This window comes from Euprymna scolopes, chromosome 42 (genome assembly GCF_053919585.1).
Source record: "Euprymna scolopes isolate OS-2025 chromosome 42, ASM5391958v1, whole genome shotgun sequence".
In the NCBI taxonomy this organism is placed as follows: domain Eukaryota; kingdom Metazoa; phylum Mollusca; class Cephalopoda; order Sepiida; family Sepiolidae; genus Euprymna; species Euprymna scolopes.
Window position 1 is genome coordinate 49,063,548 of NC_136523.1, and position 17,325 is coordinate 49,080,872.

At 35.2% G+C, this 17,325-nt stretch overlaps 3 protein-coding genes across 3 annotated transcripts in view; all 3 read left to right on the forward strand.

The window, feature by feature from the left end:
• On the forward strand, positions 1–1,128 carry LOC145267178 (zinc finger MYM-type protein 1-like). Its single transcript, XM_080123239.1, has one exon. It carries the CDS (start codon positions 1–3, stop codon positions 1,126–1,128), a length of 1,128 nt encoding a protein of 375 aa, XP_079979365.1.
• A 30-nt stretch (positions 1,129–1,158) lies between these two features.
• On the forward strand, positions 1,159–1,770 carry LOC145267179 (uncharacterized). Its single transcript, XM_080123240.1, has one exon. The coding sequence runs from the start codon at positions 1,159–1,161 to the stop codon at positions 1,768–1,770; it is 612 nt and encodes a 203-aa protein (XP_079979366.1).
• Positions 1,771–5,686: 3,916 nt separating this feature from the next.
• LOC145267100 (nucleolar protein 14-like) overlaps positions 5,687–17,325 on the forward strand; it is a 139,865-nt gene continuing 128,226 nt past the window's right edge. The window contains exon 1 of the mRNA XM_080123103.1: positions 5,687–5,798. The gene's annotated coding sequence lies outside the window, so the exon portion shown is untranslated. The remainder of the gene's footprint in view (positions 5,799–17,325) is intronic.

Consider the following 17,325-nt stretch of genomic DNA (forward strand, 5'->3'; position numbering starts at 1 on the left):
ATGAGAATATTACACAGTATCAAATACTTGACAAAACAGAACCTTGCTTTGCGAGGACACAGGGAATCACTTCAGGCAGATGGTAACTCAAATGTGGGTAATTTCCTTGGTTTAATGAAATTTCTTGCCGTCTTTGATCCTGTGATGCGAGAGCACCTCGCTCTTATTGAAAGTCATCCTTACGCATTATCTTACATTTCCCCAGGTGTTCAGAATGAATTTATTCATATTATAGCATCTACCGTTCGCAAGAATTTACTAGACAGCATTAAAAAAGCTAAGTATTATGGTCTTCTATTCGACTCAACCCCGGACCAGGCACATCGTGAGCAGATTTCAGAAGTTGTAAGGTTTGTGGATATTGATTTTGAAAGGAAAACAGTTTGTGTTAGAGAGTCCTTTCTGGGTTTTCTCCATATACGTCAGAAGGATGCTGCAAGCTTCGTTGAAGTTATCATGCAACAACTGGAGAAAGACCAGATGAAGATAGAAGATTGTCGGTCACAATGTTATGACAATGCTGCTGTGATGGCGGGACGCAGAAGTGGTGTGCAGCAAAGAATAAATGAAAAAAACAAGCTGGCAGTGTTTGTAAATTGTGATAACCATTCACTTAACCTCGTAGGTGTTCAGGCAGCCAAGCAAGACACAGAAATGGTCTCGTTCTTTGGAGTTATTGACTCATTGTATAGCTTCTTTTCCCGTTCCACACAGCAGTGGGAGAAATTAAAAGATGCTGTCTCACTGGTTTTAAAGGCTGAAGCAGAAAGCTATTGGAGTTCTAGAACAGAAGCAGTGAAGCCTGTACAAATGTATCTTGACAAAATCGTTGATGTACTAGACAGCATGATAGAAGATGTCAGCCAAACAATTGCTATCCAGAGTAACGCTAAACAACTAGTAAATCGCATACTAACATACGAGTTTCTAACATTGTTGGGTTTTTGGCACAAAATACTTACGCCAATAGATAGAGTGCAAAAACGATTGCAAGACAAGACAATGAATTTTCACAATGCTGCCCTAGACATAAAAGGCCTAAGAGATCATTTCAATGATGCAAGAGAAAATTTAGTTGATGAATGCTTGGAAGATGGCAGGAACCTTTGTGAAAAATGGGACGTTTAAATCAAAAGAAGGACAAGGGGAAAAACAAGAATGGCTGGTGAAAATGCACGAGATGCCGGGTTATCAAGAACAGATGAAATGAAACGAGTCATGAAGGGAGCTCTAGACTGCCTGCACAAAGAGATGGATGATCGATTCTCCCGGTTATTTGACATCGATTCCAAATTTGGCTTTCTGTTGGATGTCCAAGGCCTTTGTTACAGTCCTGACTCATCTGACTGTGAACAATTAGAGTCTATGTGTGAAAATTTAGGAGCTGTGTACAGTTCAGACATAGATGACAAGCAATTATATGAGGAGATTATTGATTGCAAAATGTTGATATCAAGTCGTGCCAACTTAAAGTTATCGCGTCCTGAAGACCTTCTGACATTCATAGTTGAATATGGTGATGAGAGCATATTTCCCAATCTTCGAATTGCTTTGCAAATAATGTTGACAATGGCAGTATCTATTGCAAGCTGCGAGCGAAGTTTCAGTAAACTGAAACTAATTCTTTCATGTCTCCGAGCCTCAATGAGTCAGGACAGATTGTGTGATCTAGCTTTGATGAGTATAGAAAGGGAAGAATTAGAGAAAACTAACTTTGATAAAATCATATACGAATTTGCTTCCATAAAGGCACGAAAAGTATTATTTTAGAATGTTATTATTGAAACAAAAAAGGCCGGATTTATTGAGGTTTATTGTGGTATGTTTGTTATCCTTCAATTTCTTCATAATAAAAATAAATGAAGTATGTTGTAGTCCTTTCTTTTTGGATAATTTAGAATTTTATTTCTTAAAGCAAGAATAACCATATAATTACTTTATTAAAACATTCATTTCATGGTTTATCTTTCGTTAAAATTGTGCCTGTATTATAATATTATGTAGGTTAGGTATATCTAAGGTATAAATTATTAAGAAGGGGTGCACATTCAAACTTTGCCATGGGTGCCATTTTACATAGGTACGCCACTGCAATAGCAATAAGTCTCCTGTGTGTCATGAGTAAGTTGCTGGAATCCATATTAAATAAAGAAGTAGTCAACCACCTCAGCACAAACAACCTTCTTAGTGACATGCAATATGGTTTCCATTCTGCTAGATCTACAGCAGACGTGCTAACGGTTATATTTCATAGGATTAGTGAATCTCTCGACAAAGGCTTCCTTTCTAGGGCAATTGCTCTTGACATATGAAAGGCCTTTGATAAGGTATGGCATAAGGGCCTACTTCACAAGATTTCCAGCTACGGTATAACTGGAAATGTTTTCTCAATTATAAAATCATTTCTCTCTGATAGGTTCATAACAGTAGTGGTTAATGGGCAGAAATCAGAAACCCACAACTCTCTTCCTGATCTACATCAATGATCTCCCAAAACGCATACTTAAATCATTCGTTGACATCTATGCTGATGACACGATCATCTAGGCAACACATCTAAGGCCGTAAATGACAAAGTTCTCTCTGATTCTCTCTCCTCTGATCTTGAGCACATGGTATAATGGGTGAAGAGGTGGCTGGTTACTTTTAATGAATCTAAAACCAAGCTTCTATCTTTACATCATCAACACTCTGATCCCCATCTGGCATCAATTGAAATGGATGGCTCTCGTCTTGGGGAGGCTCCATGTTTTTACAAACTTCTGGGATTGACCTTTACGCCTTATCTGAAATGGAACACATACATCAAATCTGTTGCCAAGGTTGCTGGAAAAATGGTGGGATCCTTCTACCGCTCCAATAGATATCTCACTGCTGATGCAATTCTCTATCTATATAAAAGCCAAGTACGTCCAAGGATGGAGTACTACTGCTATATCTGGGCAGGAGGTGCTAAAAACAGCATATCCTTCCTTGATAGAGTACAAAATAGACTTCATAGCCTAGTGGGGGATGCCCTTTTCTCTTCCCTGCAACCTCTCTCCCATAGAAGAGACGTTGCGAGCCTGTCATTGTTTTATGGTTATTTCCATGGCAAGTGCTCGTCTGAGCTCCAATCTCTGGTCCCCCTTCGCAAATCTCTCATGAAAAACACCCGTTTGGCTGAAACCACTGTCAGTAATTTTCCCCACTCTTTATCTGTGCCTAAATCAAAACGTAGATTCCATGAACAAAGCTTCTTTCTTAGAACTGCACTCCTGTGGAACTCTCTCTCGTTTGCCTGTTTCCCACCTGACTACAACTTCGATGTCTTCGAGTCCAACATAAACAAGTTCCTGATAAACTGCCCCCTTAAGTAAGACACTTTATCAAATCTCCAATACTAACGATTACTATGATATTATCCCATTGATTACTGTACACGCAATAAGCCTTATCCCCGAGTGGCCTTTGATAAGTGGTGACTTCCTTGTAAAAAAAAAAATACAGGTTACTCTTAAGTGTGAGTAGCCTTTTAGCACGGTAAAGAGAGGCCACTTTCTTCACAGCAGCCTTAGCAATTACCTCAATGTATTTGTTCTAATTCATGTTGTCTGTGAATGTTAACCCAAGGAGCTTGAGGGAAGTACTTTAACGCAGTGTAACCATGGCAATCAGTGATTGAGGAGGTTTCTTGTAATTAAAGTGACGTCGTTTCGCCTTTCGTCCACGCTGTTATAATACAACACTTACCCGGGCTGAAAAATCTGGATCTGTCGAAAAATGGTGGCAAAATCATGTTTTTTGCTTTTTTTTTTTTTATTTTTTTCTTTCACAAACGAGCCACCACTTATCAAGGCCCGAAAGTCACTCGAGGATAATGGTTAATGAGTGTACAGTAGTGAATGAGAAAATATCATAGTAATCGTTGTTTTTTTTTTTACAAGGGAATCACCACTTATCAAGACCCAGAGGCCACTTGAGGATAAGGGTTAAAGAGTGTACAGTTGTCAAAAAGACAATATAGTAATCGTTAGTAGCGGGAATTTGGTAAATTGGATTACTTAAGGGGATGGCTGATCTAGAACTTCTCCACGTTGGACTTGAAGACGACCATATTGTAGTCAGTTAGAAAGCAGGAAAATGGAAAAGAGTTCCACAGGGTTGCAGTTCTAAGAAAGAAGCTTTGTTCATGGTATCTACGCTTAGGTTTAGGCACAGATAAAGAGTGGGATGAATTATTGATAGTGTTTTCAGCTAGATGAGTGCTTCTCGTGAATGTTTGACAAGGGGGGACCATAGACTGGCGCTCAGACAAGTACTTGCCATAAAAATGACGATAAAACAGAGACAGGCTCGCAACATCTGAATTCATATATGAGTGTAGCAGTATACATAGTTTTTTTGTTTTTTTTCTTACAAGGGAATCACCACTTATCAAGACCTCGAGGCCACTTGAGGATAAGGGTTAAAGAGTGTACAGTGGTCAAGTGACAATATAGTAATCATTAGAAGTGTAAATTTGGTAAATTGAATTACTTAAAGGGAACGGCTCATCAAGAACTTGTTTACATTGGACTTGAAGACAGCCATATTGTAGTCAGCTGGAAAGCAGGCAAATGGAAGAGAGTTTCACAGGCGTGCAGTTCTAAGAAAGAAGCTTTGTTCATGGAATCTACGTTTAGGTTTAGGCACAGATAAAGAGTGGAGGAAATTGGTAGTGGTTTAAGATAGACGAGTGTTTTTCTACTAATTAGAGTTTAGATTTCTTGCAACATGAGCACTATGGCCATCATTGACTGCTAAACTGCAACACTATCGTCCACATGATAAAATAAATGATGATAATGATGCTGATGATGATAATGAGTCATATAGGAGGAAAACCTTCTATTTGTTATATTGTTGGGGGTTGTATATAACATAGACGGATGTATATGGCACTAGAACATATATTTTGCGTTGTGGTGGTCCATATAGATGTAATAAGTGTATATATGTTTGTATATACGTGTTACCGTCATCTATACAATTTTATTCAACTTTCCGTAAAAATTACTTTTAACTATAAATAAATTTCTACCCAATGAATTTTCATAATTTTTAATATACTACTATTGTCTACATGACAATTAAGTCACGAAGTACGTAATATTGTTTTTGCTTAAACGACATATTTAAAAAAAAAATAGTCGATCTGTCCACTCTACTTTAACAAGCACCTTAAAGAGTACACATGATATCAAAACAGATACTACACTCTGCTTTTTGTCTTTTTTAAATTTTTCCCTCTATTTTCATGTTTGTTATCTTCACTTATTCAGATTTTATAAATCAGAATTCGGCTATCGATTTTTATTCTCGGCTCCAAAAATCAATAGAGATTAGACCATTCCTGTAATAATCCAGTCCCTGTTGATTTTGCAGTGCGAGTTTACTTCTGTGCAGTTTTAGGAGGTCCACCCTCCCAGGCCGTGCCTTCTCTCTTTGAGAAGGGGTTAGCTTATTGATAATTGCCTGAGACGCCCTTACCAGGGAATGCCGACGGGCTGCCGAGGCACTTTTTTGCAGATCAGAGTGCCTCTCCTCTGAGGCGCTAACTTCTTAATCCAACTGTCTGCCCCTGGTGTCTAAGTTATTGCAGTAGGAAAGAACTAAATAATCCTTATAGATGGGAATTGAAATTTTAAACTAGTACCTAATATTCAGAAGGGACATTTCTTCCCTTTACACCGGAATTCATAGTTCCTCTTCCGCTTCTATCCACATGGTTCATTCGAATTGGGTTTAATTCATATTTTTGTTAACATCCAGAAACTGTAAGTTTTTTTTTCTATCTTTTCTTTTTACTTTTATATATAAAGGAAACATTTTTCAAGTTTAGCACAAAGTCGCGATAATGAATTTTATAAAAATAATTGGGAAGGATTTTAAAACCGTTTCTTTGCGAGTTCATTTCTCGATGGATTGATTTAATTTGAGAATAATAAACAAAATGCAAATTTATATTCGGTACTAGTGCACATATTGATCCGTGCTGAAATAATAACGTTATTATTTAAAAAGTCATTCTTAACATGGGGAGGGGAGGGTGTTTTGTACCTATTCTATACTTTAACCTTACAAAAAAATTATCAAAAAACTTAAATTAAACTTGGAAATACGATTTAAAAAATAGCGCGGATTGCACTCCACTAGCACCTTATATTCTGATGTGATCGTTAAAACTCAATTTGAAATATTTAATTTATATTTTAAAACGTCGTCGTTCAGTGATTATTGTGCGTAAAATCTTATTTCAGTCACCTAAATTATTTAAAGTAAAATGAGTTTCAATGTTCCTAAAAACTTTCCGTTACTGGATCCGCGCTATTTTTTAAATCGTATTTCCAAGTTTAATTAAAGTTTTATTATATGTTTTTTTTATTCAATTGTAAGGTTGAAGTATAGAATAGGTGGGTTTGTTTTACTGTACATATAGATTCGAAAAAGTTGTCACAAAACAAATATAGAATAAATAAATGTTATCAAAGGCAAGATAAGTTACTTTTCTACCCAACTCCAACTGGATATGTTTTTAGTGTTTATATTTAATGTAACATGTTTATTTAGCTCGAAAAACATACAGTGTTTACCAATGTATTGGAAAATTCAAAATGGCGGCCGGGCGACTCTCTCTAGGAGACGGTAAGTTTGGGAAAAGGAGTTATAAATAAAAAAATTTAAAAAAACAGTCAAAATACAGTTAAAAACCCGCCGAATATATGTCAGCCTATGTCGCGATTGAGCGAATTTCTAACAGTATTTTGTCTGGTTTTTTTTATTTATACCTCATTTTCCCAAACTTACTGCCTCAAAGAGAGAGTCGGCTGCCATTTAAAATTTTCCAATACATTACATCGGTAAACTCTGTATGTTTTTTGAGCTGAATAAATATGTTACATTAAATATAAACACTAAAAACATATCCAGTTAGGTAGAAAAGTAACTTATCTTGCCTTTGATAACATTTGTTATATATTTGTTTTTTGACAACTTTTTCGAATCTATGTGTACAGTAAAACAAACCCGAATCACTCTCTGCACTAGTACCAAACTTTCTTTTTTATCAAGGCCCGAAGGCCACACGAGGATAAGAGTGGTAGTGAAGTAATCTTTAATGATGTAAATTGAGTGGAATTGTTTATTTATGATGACGACCTAACAGGAATTTGTTTACATAAGATTTGAAGGCTACCATTTTGTATTCAGTCGTGAAGCATGCCAGCGGAACAGTGTTGCAAAGACGGGCAGTTCTGGGAAAGAAGCTTTGTTCATGGAATTATCTGCGTCTATAGAGATATAGATAGAGAGTGGGGAAAATCATATATTGTGGTTTTAGCTAATCGAGTGTTTTTTTTTTTTGTGAAAGTTTGGCAAGCGAGGACCATAGATTGGAGTTCAGACGAGCGAGCACTTACTATGAACGAGCAGAGACAGGCTAGCGACGTCTCTTTTGTGGAAAAGAGGTTGCTAGTTTTCCGAGCCGGCTTTGAACTCTATTAAGGCAAGATATTTTTTTACTTAAACTGTGTTTAGGAAAAGAAAAACAATACAAAAATTATGGGCACTAGTGCAGTGCACTAGTGCAGTGCACTTACTGATCCGCGCTGTTTTTTTAAATCGTATTTCCAAGTTTAATTAAAGTCTTATGTTTTTTTTTTTTTTATTCAATTGTAAGGTTAAAGTATAGAATAGGTACAAAACACCCTCCCTATGTTAAGAATGGCTTTTTAAATAATAACGTTATTATTTCAGCACGGATCAATAAGTGCACTAATACCTTGTTTTCTTATTTATTTGGGAGGGGGGGGGTTTCTTTTTAATTATTTTGCAACACTTATAGCAAGTTTAATCATGCACGTGAAACCTCGAAATAAACACCTGTACAGAAAAATATAGTCGTCGTCTTGGTATTTTTTTAGATTAGGTCCACCTCCACAATTTTCTTTTAAATGACGACTTTATAGGTTTTCGACTATGCTGAATACGGAAATCGCATTGAAATTTTGTGCAAATAAGTAGTTATCGAGATATAAAAAGTTGTATTATGCATTGTATTCTTTGGCGGCCATCTTTGTTACGCGCGTAGATTTGTTTATGGCACGTGCACGCACGTAAAAAAGATGGCCACCAAAGAATACAATGCATAATACAATTTTTTATATCTCGATAACTACATATTTCTGCAAAAGTTCAATGCGATTTCCGTATTCAGCATAGTCGAAAACCTATAAAGTCGTCATTTAGAAGAACATTGTGGAGGTGGACCTAATCTAAAAATTTACCGTTGTCTTTTATAAACAAGTCGAGAAAGGGCGATAATTCATGTTCATAATTTTCTAACTAGACACTGGATGAAGGTACAGAATAGTTCACTCCAGCTCTCAACCCATCCACCAGGGGACATAATCTGAAGATGCAGATCCAGCATCAACCTTTCTCCCGTGGCCACTTCTTCTCTAGTAGGTGGCTCCTATTTGGAACAGACTGAATTCCCACACCATCAATGGCCACTCAGTAAATGCCTTCAAATCATGCCTGACTGCAGAATGGAAGAAACACAAAGACCTATACAGTACTAGTTTTCCTACTGAGCCAATGACCCTACCCTCATATTTTTCATGTGAATTACTAGTGCTACTTGAAACTCCTTGACAGAAAAGGATCAAAACCTTAGCATATTGTCTTAATACCTTAGTCGGGTAACTAATGACTAGGGATATGACAACAGCATATTCTTTTCCTTGTTTTGATTCTCAGGTATATATCCATTGATATCTTATGTTTTTGATGTAGAGTGATGTGGTTCTCGGTTGATTAATTGTGTCTGTGTCGGAAATATACTCGAGAGTCAAAACAATGAAAAGAATATGCTGTTGTCATAACCCTACTAATGATCTTGACTTATGATAGATTTATAGTCAATAATAAAGAGTAAAGACCCTCTGCATCCTCATGTTGAGAAGGGTTTCATTAACATTATTATTTAGAAACATTTTTAAGGGTGGAAAGGGGCTTTGGTAACTATTCTCTTCCTGCACTGGACAGGGAGGGATTTTTTATAGTGAAACTACAAAAGTAAAGAAAAATATTTTACCGTTTTAGGGTTGAAAATTTGGTACTGCTACAGAATTTGAATTGAACTCTTTAGTTTAAGTTTTAAACTAAGTTTTAAGGGTAAAATAGCAGTTTAGTGGCCTGAACAGAAATGGGATGAAAAATTGTGTAAAGATGGTAAATATTTTGGTAAATGTTACTATCGGAATATCCTGGCTAAATCACTGCTAAAAAAAAATTGTCTGCGTTCATCAAATTTAAACACCGAACGGGAACTCGAAAATAAAATGAAATGAAATTTATTTTTATTATTACCAGAAAAGATGAATTTTCCCTGTTATTATTAGTAAGAATGAATTACTATTTCTGAAAAAATTATTTTCGATAAAATAAATAAATATGGTGCAGATGATGCACATCCTTCTTATATAATTTTTCTTTTCATCTTTTTTCACTTTTTTTTTACCAGATTATACAAAAAAAAAAAAAAAAAGAAAGAAAGAAAAAATTCAATGTTTAAAGATTAGAAAAGGGGTGCTCAGTTTCTAAATTCTGGTCCATAATGGTCTCAAGAGAATGAATATTATTTTATTTTGCATATTGTTTACTATATTTCCATAACTAGGCTGAATTCATACTGAATCTCATACATTTTTGGTCCCTTGATTTATGTGAGAGGGACCTATGTTTTCAGTGACGTCTGTGCATCTGTTAGTCCGGATGATTGCCTGAAAACTGTCCATTAGTTTTTCCTGAAATTTTGCCACAAATTGTATTTTATTAAATAGATGTGCACATTAAAAAGAAATTTTGCGAAAATTCCTGTTGCGTCCCCAGGAGCTCAAAATGGTCAAAAATGACACATTTTGATCCATCCATTAGATTTTTCTGAAACTTGGCCAAAATGTGGAGCCCATTGTTCTTAATATAAATCCAGTATGGATGACTCTGGCAAAATTCTGGTTCGCTTTTTACCCCATAGCATTTGATCCATCCATTAGATTTTCATGAAACTTGGCTGAAATGTGGAGACCATTGTTTTTAATATAAATTCAGTATGGATGACCCTGGCAAAATTCTGGTTCGCATCCCTCTGGGATTTTTAGGGCTAAAAAAAACATGCCTTTTTGGAGCCCTTTTTTCATATTACTCAAAAACTTGATATGTATGTCTATACAGTGGTTTTCCATGGTGCTGAATTCAAATGTACATGTCTTAAGGTGTGAAACTGCACCGTTTGTCCATTTTCACTGGGGTTCAGTGTTCCCAGGAGCTCAAAAGGGGTCACAAATGCCCCAAAATTTCCAAAAAAATGACACTTTTTGCCCCATCCATTAGATTTTTTTAAACTTGGCTAAAATGTGAAGGCAACGTTGGTCCTTCACACTTCTCACCTTCATCATTTCTTCGCTATTTTTTGTGGCGTCATCTCACATGCAGCACCAGAGGGGGACCACGCACACACGGCTTGTTTAGCAGTGATTTAGCCAGGGTATTTCGATAGTAACATTTACCTTAGGAGGGAGACCCAATGTTGTCCAGGAGTGAATAAGGATCAACAAATTTTCCACCCTCCCATATTTTTATTATCAGCAAAATCAGTGAAATCGACCATTTTTTTAATCAAATCGATTTATTGCCTTCTCCAGTTAGGGCCCCCCCCCTCTTGCAGTGTATGGGGAGGAAGCTTCATATGCCTCCCCACAGTGACTTAGTCCACAATGCATTGTAGTTCACATTGTATTGTAAAGAATTTACTGTTGATTTTTTTAAAATTATCTGTAAATAATGGTTTCACGTAAAGTTTAAAATACAAAAGTCAAGTATAATGGTTCAATTGTGCTCTAAAAAGAAATATTCATTTTGAACGCTTCTGTCTTATAAAACAGTCTACAGTTGATTTTATTAGCTAGACCTTTCTGCTTGTGCGGTATAAAACTTCTCAAATGCACTTGTGATGTTAGACTGTATGAAATTGAAAGTGTTAACTTTGGTGAAAATCAAGCTTCCTTCTTTAAGCGGATGTTTTAGCCGTATTCTGATACAAAACCTATGTAAGAACACTCCCAGACACAGCAAGTACCTTCATGTGAAATTTTAAAAAAATCATGCCAGCCGTTTCCAAGTCCATGGGAAACGGACTCGCACACATGCACACACACACACACTTCTTAAAGTGTCCTGTCTGGTCTTGCAGCCATCAATAATCATGGCTCTCCATTATTCCATGTTCTCGGTCTTTCTCATTAGCTCTACGTTGGCACCTTCTTTATTCGTTGCAAATTTGTTTCAACTGTGAATTTTGTGCGTTGTATTACTCTGCTTTTGTTTCCACATATTTTGCCACTCCATAACAGTTTCTCTAGTCTGTCAGTTCTGATTATATGTCCGAAAAATTTGAGCTGTCTTTCTCTGACGGTATTGAGAAGGCATGTCTTGTACCCAGCCATGTCCATTACTTCTGCATTTATTTTTCTTCTTGTCCTGGAGGCTTTCATGATTCTCAAGATAAACCACATCTCCACTGCTTCTAGTTGCTGTTCTGTGCCGTTGATTAAGGTCCAGCATTCGCATCTGTATAGAAGAATGGATCATACGTCGGCTCTCATAACCTGCATCTTTGTCTTGAGGCTCATCTTACTCTTGGTAAAAATGCATTTCATGCTGTTAAAAGTTGTTTTAGATTGTCCAGTTCTCTTCTTTATTTCTGTGTCACACTTGCCTTCCAGGGTGATAATACAACCAAGGTATATTTAATGGTATAATTCAAGGTATATTTATTAATTGATGTCTAATATCTCTTGTATTTAAAGTTGTTTACTTGTTTGATGACACAGTGTTACATTTATATATATATATATATATAGGGGCATCACCACTTATCAAGGCCAAGAGGCCACTCGAGGATAAGGGTTAAAGAGTGTACAGTAGAAATTGGACAATATAGTAATCGTTAGTAATGGAAATTCGGTAAATTTGTTAACTTATATAGAACGGCTAATCAAAAACTTGTTTACGTTAGACTTGAAGACAACCATATTGTAGTCAGCTGGAAAGCAGGAAAACGGAAGACAGTTCCATAGGCGTGCAGTTCTAAGAAAGAAGCTTTGCTCAGTGAATCTACGTTTAGGTTTAGGCACAGATAAAGAGTGGGGGAAATTAGCGATAGTGTTTTCTGCTAGATGGGTGTTTCTTGTGAAAGTTTGGTGAGGGGGACCGTAGATTGGAGCTCAGCTCATTGTGGGGTAGCCAGGAGAGGATGATATAAACGTGCAAATTGAGTCATGTTGTGTAGCCAGGGTGATATATAATCGCTGTATAAACTGTTGTATAGAGGAGTTATCACACAGATACATTACAGTTCGTATTTACATAAAGATATCATATTTTATATTAAGAAGAATATAGATGCTTCATACTTTTTCTTTCTCCAGGAGTTCTTCTGTCTTCACTGCTGGGCTCTTTGATGAATCATGCAACGACCAACATCATAACCGATTGATACACCTGTTTTTTTCTTCTTTTGTGAAACCACAGAACAATACTTTATATTTTTAAAATATAAATTAATTTCAGCTGTCTCAGTGGTCTTCCCAATGAGTCTGCATTACGTGTCTACATGTTTGTTCCTTCCAGCCCCGCTTCCCGGCTCTGAAGCACATCTGCTCACTTTCATGACCAAACTCAAACTCTTCAATCTAATCTTCTTGGCCTGTCAGTTCCGTTACGTCATCATCAAAAGCACACGTCTCCTAACGTGTGACCTCGTTCACGTATGCAACTGTTGAACGTTATTTTGTTTTCTATATTATTTTAATTGGAATTCATTATTGAGATGAGTATTTATTTATCTTAATTTATTTATTGCGAACTATTATTCTCATCTTTTATTAGTTGTTGTTTCACAACGTTTCGGCCAACTATTCCTCTGGCCTTCGTCAGGTGGTAACCGCAACAGATAGGAACGCCAAATCTCCCAACTGCATTCTCAGCAATTACTGCCATCCGTAGTTGTAGTCGTCTCACCACGTTTTTTTGCCAAGTAAGCCTCTGGCCGGCTTTGGGTAGGATTGAAACCGCTATCTTCAGACAATTCTCACCTGGAACCATAGAGATTCAACATCTCTATCAACTGCGCCACGGGCCCAAACGACAACATTTTGTTAATCTGAAAAAAAAAAAAAAATGGTACTCATGCACTTTTGGAACCATGCTATTTTTTAAAATAGTATTTTCAAGTTAAATTCAAGTTTTCCAATATCTTTTTTTTATTAAATTGTTAGGTGAAAGTACAGAATAGTTACAAAACACCCCCCCTACTCATATTAAGATTAGCTTTCTAAATAATATTTATTTCAGCGCAGTTCACAAAGTGCACAAATCCCTTCAACAAAAACAGCTAGGTTTATTTGCATATTTTTAAACGGGCAAACATTCATCAGAAGTGACTTTTCCAGGGCATTCATATAAGCTGACACTTAAATTCAAGATGTAAAACAAATAAGCCAAATAAATTAAAGAATAATAATTCAATACTAGCGGGACCTCTGGAAATTCTACAGGGAACTCATTCATATTTAATATATTGATTTTGGCATTCTGTAAATGTTCAGTGTAAATGGAGATTCTCTGATATTATTGTAGCTTTTTTATTAAAACTGCCAAAGTATTTATCTAAGCTAGCACGGTTGTAAAGTACGCTTAAATATGATATTTTAATTTTTACAGATTTCATATATATTATTATATAGTTAATGTTCTATCGATTTTTATATATTATAAAGTTGCGATTTCAGAAATAAAAACCATATATCCATATAACTTGGGTGCATTAGCTTGAATAGAAACCAAAATAAAATCTTATGAAAAAATAAATAAATATATATATATATATATATATATATATATATATATATATACTCGGGTTTTTTTTATCCAAAAGTAATGGACTAGTGAATTCAACGAGGTTGTTAGATAGTGCTCAATAAAAAGAGCTGATAATACTTGTTTATTGTTATATAAACATGCCTACATCCCGCTGCTACAAACATCTACTTGTTTCAATCAAACAACAGATATCATCAAGCAGCGACTTGACTATTCATATTTTGATTATTCATTGAACATTTGAATAGTCAAGTCGCTGCCTGATGATATCTGTTGTTTGATTGAAACAAGTGGCTGTTTGTAGCAGCAGGATGTAGGCATGTTTATATAACAGTAAACAAGTATATATATATATATATATAACTTATATAACTTGAGTTCCTTCAGCCATAATCAAACCTGAAACTAAAACTTATGAAGAATTCTTGATAACATTATTTATAAAAAAAATAGATTACTAGAGTGCCATCAGTTATAATCGAAACCAAAGCTTATGAAGAATTTTTGGTAACATTATTTTTGACAAGAAATGGAAGTACATAACAATTAACCGACCCGGATGTAAGCGTGACGCAGAAAATAACACACATGCTATTGTATTAATATATAGATTTTTCTACCTTATGGTTTTTACTTATTTTTGGATATATTACTATTTGAGACCTGGTAATTACACATATGCTATTGTATTAATATATATATTTGCAAAAGATTGTAAAAGCGTAAAACTGTAATGAAAAAGTAAATACAACATGGCGGTGTAAAGGGGGAAATGCCGCTTTTAGAGTTATCGAACATAGCCGGGCGTAAGTATAAAATTGCCAAAATAACTTTTCTTCCAATGTTTGCTGCGGGTCAAACTAAAATCGAACATCATAAAACAGGGCTTTACGTTGCGAATGAAACAGTCGCATTTGTGAGTAGCAACTAGAAATAATAAAATGCTAATGTTTTGGCGATTGTGTTTATTTCACCGATAATCTTCCAAAGCTCACTACCGAGTGAAAAATGTCTTTTCAACTTTTTTTTTCTTTTTTTAATAATAAAATGCTTATCTTTTGGCAATTGTGTTTTTCCATCGATAATCTTCCAGTGAAAAATGTCTTTTCAAGCTTTATTTATTTTTTTCTTATTAAAATGAGCAATCAAATTATTAAAACAATAAAACCTTTGGTACTCATGCACCTATTGATCCATGCTGAAATAATTACGTTATCATTTTGAAGGCCATTCTTAACATGGGGACAGGGGAGTGTTTTGTACCTATTCTGTATTTTCACCTAACAGTTTAATAAATAAAGACATCGTAAAGCTTTAATTAAACTTGAATATATACGATTTAAAAAAATAGCGGGGACCAATAAGTGCACTAGCACCAAAAGTTTTTTTTTTTTTTTAAAACAAAAGCTGTTTTTAAAAAAAACATCTGAAGAAATTTGAATGTTTATACCTTCAAGTATCAACATAAAATTCGATGTATATTTGGAATTACACTTATTTAAAAAAATAAATAATAATCTTTATAATGTATGTACTCATTACAGAATAAAGATGTCATATTCCAAAAATCACGTGAGTTTGGCTAGCAAAAAAAATATTTAGTTGTCAAAGGTCAACTAAAGATAAATTTGTCCGTAGAGCCCTGGAAAAAAATGTATCCAATACAGAATATTCCTAAAAAAGATTTTTTATTTAGTATGTATTGAAAAAAAAAAAAAAATATTTTGGGAATATTTTGTTTAGTATGTATTGTATTTGTTTAGTATGTATATTTGTTTAGTATGTATAAATTTGTTTAGTATGTATTGTATTTTTTTTTTTTTTTTTACACAGTGGTCACCACTTATCAAGGCCCGGAAGCCACTCAGGGATAAGGGTTATTGCAAATACATTACGTTAGTGTGGAGATTTGATGAAGTGTTTACTTAAGGGGGCAGTTCATTAGGAATTTGTTAACATTGGACTTGAACACATCCAAGTTGTAGTCAGGTGGGAAGCAGGCAGATGGAACAAAGTTCCACAAGTGTTCAGTTCTAAGAAAGAAGCTTTGTTCATGGAATCCACGTTTTGATTTAGGCACAGATAAAGAGTGGGGGAAATTTTTTACAGTGGATTCGGCTAGACGGGTGTTTATCATGAAAGATTGGCGAGGGGGGGACCAGAGATTGGAGTTCAGACGAGCACCTGCCATGGAAATAACGATAAAACAAGTATAGGCTCCCAACGTCTCTTCTGTGGGAGAGAGGTTGCAGGGTAGAGAAAAGGGCATCCCCCACTAAGCCACGAAGTCTATTTTGTACTCTGTCAAGGCAGGATAGGCTGTTTTTAGTATTTGTTTAGTATGTATTGTATTTGTTTAGTATGTATAAATTTGTTTAGTATGTATATTTTATTTAATATGTATTGAAAAAAAAACAAAATATTTTGGGAATATTTTGTTTTGGATACATTTTTTTTTTTTTTATGATGTTTGATTTTAGTCTGACAGGCCTGCAACAAGCGTCCGGGGACTTTACTTGAAGAAAGCTGATAAAATAATGTTTTACGCTTGTTTTCTGTCTTCATAAAAGAAAAAAAGTTCTTTCTTTTTAACTACAAAATGATGATCTTGAGTTATCGCCCTTAAGTCTCATTTTCCACTGGTTTATAAAGACACTAGGAGGCTTTGCTTGAGCATAAAATACGCTTAAATATGATATTTTAATTTGTGTAGATTTCGTATATATTATTATTATAGAATCATGATTTCAAAAGTAAAAAAAAAGCATTTAGATGCCATCAGCTAGAATCGAAACTGAAACTAGCATTCAAAAATGGTGATGTTACCACTATACCAACGTGACACGCATATAAAATTATTAAAAATTAAAAATAAACTAAGATGAAATAATTGTGTACACACACTGACATCAAACTGTGAATTTATTGTCTCTATAGACACATGACGGTCCTTGTTCATGAAATTCTTTATTTGGCCAATCAACTCTGATGTTCTGACTTCCTTACTCTTCCCACGCATCTCATCATCCCTCAGAGACTCCCTGCCTTGCTTGAATCTGTTATGCCACTCAAAAACTGATGCTGGATTCATGCAAGATGGTCTAGAAGCAGTCTGAAGCATTCCATAAACTTCTGTGACATTTTTTCCAAGTTTAAAACAGAATTTTATTACATGTTTTTCTTTTAAAATGTCCTCACGTCCATATTGCCTTTTCGAAATTCATCAGCGGTGACAATCGAGCTTTAGTAGGATGTATTCCAATTCTTGCTTTAACTGTTGATTTGAATATGAAACCATAAAAATTGGTCAGTCATCTCATAAGATGTATAGCAATAACATACCGAATTTTCAAGAGTCTA